At 37.7% G+C, this 13423-nt stretch overlaps 1 protein-coding gene across 1 annotated transcript; it reads left to right on the forward strand.

Annotated features, from left to right (window-relative positions):
• The first annotated feature begins 5889 nt into the window (after positions 1–5889).
• Positions 5890–9532, forward strand: LOC135079047 (membrane-bound alkaline phosphatase-like). The gene is made up of 4 exons (XM_063973677.1): positions 5890–6264; positions 6413–6605; positions 7729–7901; positions 8060–9532. Exons 1-4 carry the CDS (start codon positions 5905–5907, stop codon positions 8966–8968), a joined length of 1635 nt encoding a protein of 544 aa, XP_063829747.1. The 5' UTR covers positions 5890–5904; the 3' UTR covers positions 8969–9532.
• Positions 9533–13423: the final 3891 nt, after the last annotated feature.

Below are 13423 nucleotides of genomic sequence, written 5' to 3' on the forward strand. Positions count from 1 at the left end.
GCGGAAAGCTATTCGCATTATAAAATATTAGTTTATCTAAACATCCCCTGTATATATTTTTTTTCACTTGAAAATATAGAACCGCCTAAGGCGGGAATCGAACCCACGGCCTTAAGCTCGCCAGGTGTCAAGTTATTTTAAAAATTTAAATTGAAAGGCAACTCTAAACACCAGAAACTATCCTCTGTAAAACTAGAAATTTATGTTAACTGGTATTCACTTGTGTCCGTCATTTTCGTGACTCTCGAAAATATTCTGACCAGGAATTTTATAGAATGTCAGTATTCAAAACCGTGAGAAATTGCAGTTGCGTGAAGTTTTGACCAATAGACGTGTTGACACCACCAGTCAATTGACGTACTTTTAAAAACTGTTACATCAAACTCCCATAGATTTTGTATGGCACGACAAGCAAGTGACGTCACTATTTTGTGAATTTAATCAAACTACTTTTCTTAATTACAATGCGACCAAAAATGGTAATTTACAGGTCATTTCAGATTAATTAAGTTTTCAAGATCAGAATGTCTCTAATAAATTGTAATATCTAATTAATGGGGAATGGTGTCAAATCGTCTATTGTCAGTGAAGTCTGCTTATACATCATCAATCACTAACACTTCTATAACAGCGTCAATCTCATCAACATTTTTGTTTATATTAGCTCTATACACAGAGGTATGACTGATGATTGACCACAACTTTTACAATTGGAATTGATATTGAAATGATCCGCCAAACTATACTTAGTTTCAGCATCGGTTTTGCGTCAACAAGTGCACTCACTACCAACATTTAAAAGGATTTTTCATTTACCAAAACAATCTCATAGATTTTTTCTTTTTCTGTCATTAAAATAATTACGTAAACTGTTCATCCTTTCAAGTAGTAGGATTCAAAATTTCCTCTAACAGACGTCCGTAGTTCTCTTAGCTAAGCCAATTAACTTAAGTCAAAGACAAAATTCTCTTATTTGCATTAGCTATTATAATAGCGCTCACAAAAATTGTCATAAAAAAATGAAAGACTACTAAAAAAAACAACTTTAAACTTCTGCTCTTATGGAACCTTGACGTTTCATATCTTTTGCTCTACCAAAAAAAATGAATTAAAGTGACCCTAACCTAACATAACCTATCTATTAAACCTTGGTACAGGTACTAAGTTCTTTTTATAGTTACAAATTGCATGACGTTTTTTTTTTATGACTTCTTACAGTAATATAATATTGTGTTTATTTGAGGTTGCTAACTGATGTAGTTCTTTGAGAAAACTAAATTAGAAGAGAAAGCTTAATTCACCTAGAAAGTACCTATCTAGGTCAGACTAATGTAATCAGAGGTCAGAATAATTCGAAATATGTTTTTGAAGTGGAATTATAGATAGACAAGATATTGTACTTGGCAAAAGAACCTACCGAAAGTCCGAACCGATGACAATTTGAAAATAAACGAATCATTAATTAATTCACTTTACTTGTGTAAAAATATTTAAAAAATATATATTTTTTTATAGCACATTTACTTTAACGTTCCTTTTACGTTATAATCGAATAATTTATTAGTTCCTTTAATTATTACTATTAAAGATTTACTACATAAGCTAATAATATTCCCATTTTACTGTAGGTATGCGTAATAATGTGTGCGCAATAAAAAACTACCAATAAAAAAAATACTTTTCTTCACTAGAGTCTATCAGAAATTTTGCGAACCTCATGAGTGCTCTTTCAGTAGAGCTGGAAGAAGATGAGCTCCTTCGCGTATTTTTCTTCAACCTTGGCCCCATAGAAGACGATCGTGGTGGCGCCTTCTTACTGGACGACGACGACAACTTCGTCCGCTTAGCACGCTTATTTCATCGTCAGCTGACGGGTGTCCCTGGCGGTATACGAGCTCCATCTTCAGCCGTCGTTGTACTCAACTGTGAAATAAAGTACTCGACGAAATAAACTGTGTCTGACCAGCATCAACTCAACATCATATGGAAGCTATGTTCATGTTATATTAAGCAAAGTTTGATTTATTTCTTTTCCAAAAATCTAAATCTCAAAATCTTTTGTTTGACAATTAATATTATGCTCCCTGAGCAAAGTGTAGTAAAATACCATTGTGACATGTTTCTATTATACTTATGCATCACAAATAAAGATTTTGTATTTATATTTGTATTTTATTCAGTGCGACCTACACACACAACTCATATGTGACAACTGGACGGCTTCCTTGTTATGTCAGCAATAGAAGGTTTTTTTTATTCTAGAGACATCCTAAACAATGGGGCCCTTAAGGCGCATCTAGCCTGATAAACTGGAGGCACGTGTAGCCTCGTCATACTAAGTCATAGTCATAGTCCAAGGCACATCTAGCCTAATAAACTGGAGGCGCGTCTAGCCTCGTTATATTTAGTCATATTCAAAAGCGCATCTAGCCTGATAAACTGGAGGAGTATCTAGCCTCGTTATACTAAGTCATAGTCATAGTTATAGTCAAAGCCAAAAGTCAAAATATCTTTATTCGTTTAGTCTAATTAATAGTACTTACAAATGGTCGAATATTTTGTTCTTAAGGAGCCTCTACATGTCTCCTACTTAGTCATAGTCAATGGGGCATCTAGCCTGATAAACCGGAGGCACGTCTAGCCTCGATATACTAAGTCAGTCATGGTCATAGTCATAGTCATAGTCTTAGTCATAGTCTAAGGCGTATCTGGCCTGATAAACTGGAGGCGCGTCTAGCCTCGTTATACTAAGTCTTAGTCATAGTCATAGTCTTAGTCATAGTCTAAGGCGTATCTAGCCTGATAAACTGGAGGCGCGTCTAGCCTCGTTATACTAAGTCTTAGTCATGGTCATAGTCATAGTGATAGTCTTAGTCATAGTCTAAGGCGTATCTAGCCTGATAAACTGGAGGCGCGTCTAGCCTCGTTATACTAAGTCTTAGTCATGGTCATAGTCATAGTCATAGTCTTAGTCATAGTCTAAGGCGTATCTAGCCTGATAAACTGGAGGCGCGTTTAGCCTCGTTATACTAAGTCTTAGTCATGGTCATAGTCATAGTCATAGTCTTAGTCATAGTCTAAGGCGCATCTAGCCTGATAAACTGGAGGCGCGTCTAGCCCCGTTTTAAAAATAACTATTTCATGCATTAAACGAAATATTCATACGTTTTTCTACTTAAACTTTTAAAATCAATTACTTTTTTAACCAGATAAATAAAAACGTACCTTATGAGCTGTAGATCACGTACCACTTCTGAGTTGAAATGAAACACTCTTGTAGGTTGTTTAACTTGTATTTCAGCACCACTGATTTACACAATTCCGACATTATGACGTCAACCTAATAGCACCTCTCGCTTCGAACGCTCAAATCGAACTGACTGTCCAGCGGCATGCCAGCGATAAGGTAACTTCCCCTTCCATCAGTGAAAGTCGACCGGTTCAAAACGACTTATCGACGGCATGCCCCGGAACTAGTCAAATGCAATACTTATTTCATAATTAGCTGTTTTTTAATTTTTAAAATACTAAAATGTATACAATAAAAATCTAAAATAATTAAATTAAATAATAAATGTGAAATAATTGGATGTAATACAAAATAAATTCTAAAATCATTCTAATGTCTGCAAAATGCCTAGGAAGTAATCAAATAAAGTATTTTAATTTAATAATGGCTTTTTGGGTTCTTCTAAAATACAATACAAATACTAAAATTGTTGCAATAACTATTTAAAAGTAACCAATAATCGTATAAAATACAATATAAATTCTAAAATCATTACAAAAGTAATAAAAATTACCTGTTATAGGGCATTTTTTGGAGATATTTATCAAATAACCAAAAAAACTCGAATTTAAAAGCAGATTTTTTTCAAAAGGTGTCACTTTATATTATTTGTTGGCATTTTTTGTGTATTTTATGTATTTTTTTGGTATCGCCTGTTATTTAGCATTATTACTGTTTTTATTTTATCAGGATATACCGCTTAGTTTAAAAGTTATCTGGGGGCACGGCAGTGCCCCCACCAAGTCGAGCAAAAAAGCGGCACGGCCGTACCATCCTTTTCTCGAAGCAATTCAGGCAATTTTCGACTGCCTGTAACTTCGTTGTGGATAAAACTAGAAAGCTGAATTTTCATTAGCTATGCAGGCATTGTAAAGACACGGTATATTTAAAATTTCATTCAATTTGAACCAGTAGTTTAATCATTATGACGGGTCAAAGTTACTTAATTTTGTCACTCACTGACTCACTGACTCACTGACTGACTCACCGATCATCAAAATTCTAAGGCACTTCTAGCAGACCTAGAAGCTTCAAATTTGGAATATAAGTAGTGTTTGGTGTATGAATCAAGGAAAAACTAAAATATTTGGGGGCACGGTAGTGCAACCGCCAAGTCGAGTAAAATTTTTCAATTTCGGTCCAGTTTTCTAGATACATAACTGCTGTCTACAAAATACAAAAAGAAATGAGATTTGGGGGCACGGTAGTGCAACCGCCAAGTCGAGTAAAATTTTTCAATTTCGGTCCAGTTTTCTAGATACATAACTGCTGTCTACAAAATACAAAAAGAAATGAGATCCCATCAAAAACAATACTTGTCAAAAAAACCAAGTCTCGCAACTCAGTTGTTCTACGGTAAAAAGTTGTGAGATCCATGTAATACCAAGTCCAGGCCAGGAAATCTTTAACGTTTTACATAAATATATTGACTTGGTCATCGCATGAAAACACGTGTAAATTAAATTATTTAGTGCGATGGCCAAGTCAATATATTTATGTAAAACGTTAAAGATTTCCTGGCCTGGACTTGGTATTACATGGATCTCACAACTTTTTACCGTAGAACAACTGAGTTGCGAGACTTGGTTTTTTTGACAAGTATTGTTTTTGATGGGATTACGTTTTCTTTACAATAAGTAAATAATTGGAAGAAAAAAAATTCTATAAAAAATTAAAAAGAAATCTCAAAATTTTTTTTTACCTCTTTTTTGTCGATAAAAATAGGTCTAGTTTCATCTTTTTTCATATGTACACTTTAACGTGACTCACACTGTATAAAAGGAGAAACTGACTGACTGACAGACTGACATATCAACGCACAGCCTAAACGGCTGAACGTAGGCACTTGAAATTTGGAAGGGACGTAGCTTAGGTACCGTAGAGGTGCACTAAGAAAGGAATTTCCGAAATTCCCACGGGAACGGGATAGCGGGAAAATCCTTTTGTATGAAAAATCTAAACCGCTTAAGTTATACGCTTGAAATTTGGTATGCCAGTACCTTAGTAAACTTAAAGCTTAGTTACAACAGGATATTGCAAAATTCTCACGGGAACGGGAGTTAGCGGGAAAAAACATTTGTATGAAAAAATCTAAACCGCGTAAGAATAGGTGAAGGGGGTAAAACGGGATCCACGCGTACGAAGTCGCGGGCGGCCGCTAGTCTTGTATAGTTTAGAAATAATCATGTGAGATTACTAATCATCGTTAACACCCTGTAACACTTAAGATTTGAAGCTATTTATTACACAATACATAGTTTATCCATACAGCTCACGCTTTTTATATTAGCTACTATTTAATATTTTGAATCCCGTTTTATTTTTATTTTAATTTGATGCTACTTGATGGCTTTGCTCCACGCCACCTACGCTAAGAAACGCGCAACCATAATCTCTGTGTTCAATCGTGCATGAATATCAGCAAACCATTATTATATGAAATTTTAATCGAACTACCGATAAATATGGTAATCATCAGATAAGGAAAACAATTTTATTCGTACCTAGTCACTATAAACGAGATTGAGTAACTTACATTTTACAGTATTCATGTGATTAGATATCAGGCTAGGTAATAAAAGCAGCGCTCGTGGGGGCAGCCGCGTCCTTCCGAAATGCGCGGTGCTGTGTTGCTGACAACGTTGGTGCTGGCGGCGCTGGCACGCGGCGCGGTGCGCGACCGCTACCACCCGGACGCGCGCGCGGCGCCCGGGCCCGGCCGCGCGGCCGCGCGCTCCTCCGCCGCCGAGCGCGACCCGGCGCACTGGGCCGCCGAGGCCGCGGCCGCCATCGACGAGCGCGTGCGGCGCCGCAACAACCGCAACGCGGCGCGCAACGTCGTCATGTTCCTGGGCGACGGCATGTCCGTGCCCACGCTCGCGGCCGCGCGCACCCTCCTCGGCCAGCGCAACGGCCAGACCGGCGAGGAGGCTCAGCTTTCTTTCGAGGCCTTCCCCACTTCAGGTTTTTCTAAGGTATTCATCTGATATTTTTCTATCAATTAGTAAATCATGACTATTCTTAAATATTTTTTATTATCAGTAATTTATTTTTTATGGCTATTTTTTGCAATAATTTCCTATAAATTGATAATATTTATATAAAATATTTCTAATGTCTCAGACTTATTGCCTGGACGCTCAAATCGCAGATTCAGCATGCACAGCGACCGCATACCTTTGCGGCGTAAAGGCTAATATAGGCACAATCGGTTTGAATGGTAACGTAGTGCGAAGGGATTGCGACGCCTCCTTCAACACCGACAACCACGTCGAGTCGATCGCGGCGTGGGCGCTAGAGGACGGACGAGATGCAGGTGGGTTTATACTAGACGCAATTTCGCACTATACTAAAAAGTGGGCATCCTGCTCAGCTGAGTTCATATCTTTATGAGGGCTCCCCTCTATCTGGCAGAATCTCGTTACGCAGAAACTCATTTGGCATAACTCAATTGGCATAATCTTCTTTAACCGAATATTTATAAGGCATAAACATTGTTAAAAATAATCATCGTTTGGTAGAATGTTTAGAGAATTTTATTTGGCATAATTTCGATTAGCATAATCTTTCTTTAGCACCATGATTATTTGGCATCATTATTTAATGATATTCCAATGGTGGAATACGGCTAACATTTAGAGTACCTACCTACCCAACTTTTGGATTTGCGTGTTTTTTAGTGAATAGAGTCCAGCCTAAGACGTCCTTTTCTCAGTGGAAGATCGGCATGATCTAGTCTTCAAATGTACCAACGAAGGTCATTTTAAAAAACTTGTTGGACAACAAAGCTATAGGTTAGGTTAGGTTAGACTTGCGACCTTACACAGCGTGAAGCGAGCGAGCGCAGCGAGCGAAGCGAACGTACCGCGGCAGCGGCCGCCGAGCGCTAAGTCTAGAATCGCGTACTTAAATAGTTGATTTCCAATAAAAACTACCCCAACTTAACCTCAAAATTTTATTTTCAGTTTTTTCAGAAACTAAGTTTCTGATCTCCCTCATTCACAGGGGGAGTTCCCCTACCCCCCTCTCTACCTCCACCTCATCCCTACAACCCTTAATAATGCGACAGCGGAATAAACAATTTACCTTTAATAGTATGCCAAAAGACGATTCTGGTTAAGAACTTTCTGCTATGTGATGGTTCTGCTTTTTAATTATTCGGGATATTAAAGTTATGCCTAAAGATGATTCTGCCTTACAAAATTATTAGTTTTGAATATATACCAAATGAGTGTATGCCTAACGAATTTCTGCGTAAAGAAGATTATACCAACCGTTGTTATGCGTAGTAAAATTATGATTAAAAAGTTCTGCGAAAAAAGGTCCCTTTATGAGACCAGTATTGAATTTTATCAATGTCCCGTATTAGAAAATAATGATCAATCTTAGACTTAAAGTTTTTGGTTTCATGAATTAATATAATTACGTGTGTCTTGCAGGTATAGTGACCACGACCCGTGTCACGCACGCGTCGCCCGCGGGTGCATTCGCAAACATAGCCAACAGGGACTGGGAGAACGACGAGAGCGTGCGCGAGGACGGCGCCGACCCCGCGCGCTGCCCCGACATCGCGTACCAGCTCGTCCACACGAGCCCAGGGAATCAGTTCAAGGTGAGGCTTAAGTGCCAAAGCATAGATTTGGATATCCAAATTAGTACATTAGGCATTGTAGAAAACTGCAATGCAAATTAAATGTAACAAAACAACCAAACCTTTTCGACCGCCTAGTTATTTGAGATTTACCATACCCTACGTCTTTGTCTCCACAGGTTATATTGGGTGGTGGAAGAAGAGAATTTTTACCTTTTAACTTCACCGATGACGAAGGTTCAACCGGCCGTCGCTACGACAATCGCAACTTAATCCAAGAATGGCAAGAAAATAAAGAAGCACAAGGCGCAAGTTATGCCTACGTATGGAATAGGGACCAGTTGATGAACGTGTCATCTTCGTTACCGGATTATCTGCTGGGTTTATTTGAGGGCACTCACATGCAGTACCACTTGGAAGCCAACAACGTTACCGAGCCCACACTCGCGGAGCTAACAGAAATAGCGATTAAGTCCTTGAGCCGCAACGAGAAAGGTTTCTTCCTGTTCGTGGAGAGCGGGCGCATCGACCACGGCCACCACGACAACTACGTGGAGCTCGCGCTGGACGAGACCATCCAGATGAGCGAGGCGGTGCGGGTCGCCACCGAGCTGCTGTCCGAGGAGGACTCGCTCATCGTGGTCACGGCCGACCACGCGCACGTGATGGCCTTCAACGGCTACACGCAGCGCGGCGGGGACATCCTCGGCGTCTCCGACGACCGGGACGAGGACGGCGTGCCCTACATGACGCTGTCGTACACGAACGGGCCGGGCGCGCGGCAGCAGGTGAACGGCACCCGCCCCGACGTGACGACGGAGGACGACTTCGGCGGCAGGCGCTGGCGGGCCCACGTCGAGATCCCGCTGGACTCGGAGACGCACGGCGGCGACGACGTGGGCGTGTTCGCGCGCGGGCCGCACCACGACTTGTTCACGGGCGTGTACGAGCAGAGCCAGCTGCCGCACCTCATGGCCTACGCCGGCTGCTTCGGGCCGGGCCCGCACGCCTGCAACGCGGGCCCCGCCACTCACATTCCGTTCTTTTTGCTGGCTTTAATAACTCTATGTCAAATCTTACGACTGTAGTACGTACACGATTATTAAATTAGTGCCCAGTTTTTTTTAATGTAATACGGGCTTGCTCTTGATTACAATCTCTTCGAAGGGGTGCAGATGGATAGTAGAGCGAAATTGCCCAGAAGACGCATGTTCATTCGAGACTTAGGCTTCTTACGAGTACCTAGATGTGATTTTATTTAATTTATTGAGATTGAGATTGAGAGAGAAAAGATTATTATCTTTTAATTTTACGTGTTTTCCATTCAAGGGAGTGCCAAAAGAGTGACGGGTGGAGTTACCTTTTGTCAATCTCTCTGTATTGTATTATAACTGTAAGTTGAAGTGATTACAGTTTAAAGATATAATAATATTCTTTTTTTACACAAATTATTTTTGTATATTAATATTCTTCAATAAAAATAGTTATATAGGTGGGTACTGTTCTGATACAAAAATGCGTGAGAAATACCTACCTACTATTTGATACTCTTAATTATAAGCAGACAGTGGTGACTTCGTTGCAGCGGTGTGGATGAATTGTACAGTCTGCCTTGAAGCGCTGGTAGAATAAAAGAATGCCAAAAAAGAAAATTTCCGTATTTTTATTACTCATTTATTTTCAAATCAAATCAAATCAAATCAAATTAGTTTATTGCAATTGTAGGTACATATCATACATTGATGGATCTTAAATTTAAACGTAAAATTGTTCAGCTACAATTTGCCAAGCAGATGGCGTGCAATATACGTATAAATGGTTACTTAATACTAATACCTGTTCATTTTATAATTTTACATGCAAACATTTTATGATCACATTTTTAAATTGTCCAGGAGGAATTCGTTAATGGAGTAGTATGCCTTCTCAACCAGAAAGTGAAATAATGCATTTTTAAAGGAAATTAATTCTTCTTTATTCCTTATGTTGTCCGGTAACTTATTGAAAATACGTGGTGCCATGCCCGTGACATTTTTCGTGAACAAAGCAGTCTTATGTGTTTTCGAGCATATTTTGTTTTTATGACGTTTACTATTTAATGTCTCAAATAACGATAAGTTCTTTTTAACGAAAAGGCAGATTTCCTGTATATAAATACACGGCAGAGTCAGCAGTTTCAATGACCTAAAGTGTGGTAGACAACTATCGGTTGGTCGCAATTTGCACAGAGCTCGAACACATTTCTTTTGTGCTCTGAAGACTGTTTCTCTATCCGTGGAGTTACCCCAGAAGATGATTCCGTAACGGATCGTTGATACGACATATGCGTGGTATGCTATTAAAACAGTGGGTTGATTAACGAGTCGGGCAAGTCTATATAAAGCATATGAATATTTGTTTAGCTTTTTGCACACTGTTTCTGTCTGAAATTTCCATGTCAAATTATTATCCACCCAAAGACCTAGGAACTTTGTTTTGTCGGTTTCTTCTATTTTTGTTTGTTTAAATTTAATGTCCAGATTTAGTTTATTTGTGTATTGTTTAAATGTCATGATATGCGTCTTGCTTAAATTTATTTTAATATTATTTGAAATAAGCCATTCAATTACATTGGAAAGTGTCATATTTATGTCAGATTTGTAGGATTCTAATTTATCTCCAGTAAATAATATTGTACTATCGTCAGCAAATAAGGTCATTGAGTAATCTGTAACTTTAGGCATGTCATTAATGTAAATCAAGAAAAGTAATGGTCCAAGGATACTTCCTTGGGGGACTCCATACTTTACCAGTTTTCTTTCAGAACAAAAACATTTTTCTATTTTTAATTTAGGACAAATTTTAGTAATACTGGTTATTTGGTATCTGTTAGTTAAATAAGACGTCAAAAAATCCAACATATTACCTCTTATACCATAAAGCTCTAATTTTTTTAGCAGAATGACATGATCCACGTGATCGAAGGCTTTAGTCATGTCCATATATACTGCTGTAACGGGCAATTTCCTATCCATGCAAGTAAGTACTTGGTTAATCAAGTTGTATATTGCCATATTAATATCTTTGTTTTTCCTGAAACCAAATTGCTCTTTAGCAAATATATCATATTGAATAAAGAAGTTGTTTAATCTATTGAAAATTACTTTTTCAATTATTTTAGAGAATATCGGTATTAGGGCTACAGGTCTATAATTATTCATGTCCATTTTATTGTCTTTTTTAAAGAGAGGCTTAATGACCGATATCTTCAGTTCGTTAGGAAAGTATCCATTCTGAATGCATAAATTTATAACGTGACTAAGTACGGATGCAATAGTTGGTGCAACGTATTTCACGACTTTGGTAGTAATCCCATCATACCCACAACTATTAGTGTTTTTCAGAGACTTTATAATAACGCCGATGTCGTATGGGATAGTTGGGACCATAAAGAAGGATCTATTATTTTTGTTGTTGACACAATGTATTATTTTATTACTTGGCTTACATAGAGGAGCAACTTGGTTTATGAAATGGTTGTTAAAAGTTTCCGCTACCAATTTTGGGTCGTTGATTACTCGATCATTTTGCTTAATTGAAATACTCTCGGTAGGGAAGCGTCTTTTTTCTTTGTTTATGATTGTCCACGTTGCTTTTGATTTATTTTTCGCGTTATTTATGTAATAATTGTTTTGTGCCTTTTTTGTTAGTGATATAATTTTTTTAAGTCTTTTTGAGTATTGTTTAAAATTATTTAAGTTTTCTTTACTGGGATGTAGTCTATAATGCCATAACATATCACGTTTGCGACTACAGACCTTCCGTATGCCGCCAGATACCCACCTCTGCTTTCTTGTTACTGAGTTTCTAAACCTAACAACCGGAAAACAGAGATCATACAACAGCTTGAAGATATCATAAAATGCCTTAAAAGCTTCGGGAGCATTAGAAGACTCAAACACGTCACGAAAAGATAGACTCCGGAGGTGCTTTTTAAATTTAAGTAAATTTTCTTTACTATAATCTCGTCTCTCAGTAAACCAATGAGAAATAGAGCATGTTCTCGGGTGACTTTTAAATCGTTGGTTTCTTTTTAATATAAGACTATACTCATGATGCATAGTGCATTCCCTAAATGAGACAAATCCGATGACACTTTTTGTCATTAGTTTTGCTATGTATTTCTATTAGTATGCTCTTATAAAGAGTTTATTAAAACAATTGTACAGTCAAGAGCACATCAGCCTATACATTTTATTGCAAAATGACACTTAATATTATGTACACACGGCCACACTGTTAACTATCCTAACTATCCATTTCCGTTTTTGCTCTCACTCTCATCAAAATTCTTTGAGATAGAACGAGACGATATGACAGGCAATGGATAGTTAACACTGCTGCTGATAGTACATCGAAATAAGATGCCACAGTATTAAGCTTGATATGGTGTCGTCTGTACAAAGTTTTAAGGCTGAGTTGCACCACCATAATTTGGCCTTAACAAAACGATAACCGGTGTTTTTTGTATGGAGTTCGACAGAATTTTGACGTTTGTCAAAGTTAAAGTAAATTAAAAACCCAGCCTAAATATTAAAATTTTAACTCATTGGATTTGTCTCATATTTGGAATGTACTATGTATAATGAGTAGAGCCTTATTTTAAAAGGATGCCAACGATTTCAAAGTCACCCTGTATTTTTCTTTGAATGATTGAAGATTTATAAATACAATACTATTCCGTACAACAACGCTTTTCATGTTATGGTGAGAGCGCCCCCCTTAAAATTAAGTATTTGTAATTATTTCATTTTAATATTTGATTATTCATTTTCAAAGTTTAATGTACAACAAAAATTAAATATTCTGTGAATATTACAAGCTGCTGCCATTATTAATATTGAACAAAAAAACTCATCCCAGAAGCTGCTGGAAACATTTTTTTTAAGATTCAATTTATTCTGTAACCTATTATTGGTATCGTTTGATAGAACTCGTGAAGCACTTTCAGGATCCAGGACCAGTTTTTCGATATATTGTATAGTTTAGAAATAATCATGTGAGATTACTTATCATTAACACTTAACACTTAAGATTTGAAGCTATTTATTACACAATACGTATAGTTTATCTATACAGCTCGCGTTTTTTTAGGTATTTTTTTTTTATGTGACAGGAGGCAAACGAGCAGACGGATCACCGGATGGTTACGAGTAAAAGAAATACGACACCCCCGCGTCAGTAAAATACTTAATATAGTACGAATATTTTGGATCCCGTTTTATTTTAATTTTAATTTGATGCTACTTGATGGCTCTGCTCCACACCACCTACGCTAAGAAACGCGCAACCATAATCTCTGTGTTCAATCGTGCATGAATATCAGCAAACCATTATTATATGAAATTTTGATCGAACTATCGATAAATATGGTAATCATCAGATAAGGAAAACAATTTTATTCGTACCTAGTCATAAACGAGATTGAGTAACTTACATTTTACACTATTCATGACGTGATTAGATATCAGGCTAAGTAATAAAAGCAGCGCTCGTGGGGGCAG

The sequence above is a fragment of the Ostrinia nubilalis genome, chromosome 15 (assembly GCF_963855985.1).
Source record: "Ostrinia nubilalis chromosome 15, ilOstNubi1.1, whole genome shotgun sequence".
Classification (NCBI taxonomy): domain Eukaryota; kingdom Metazoa; phylum Arthropoda; class Insecta; order Lepidoptera; family Crambidae; genus Ostrinia; species Ostrinia nubilalis.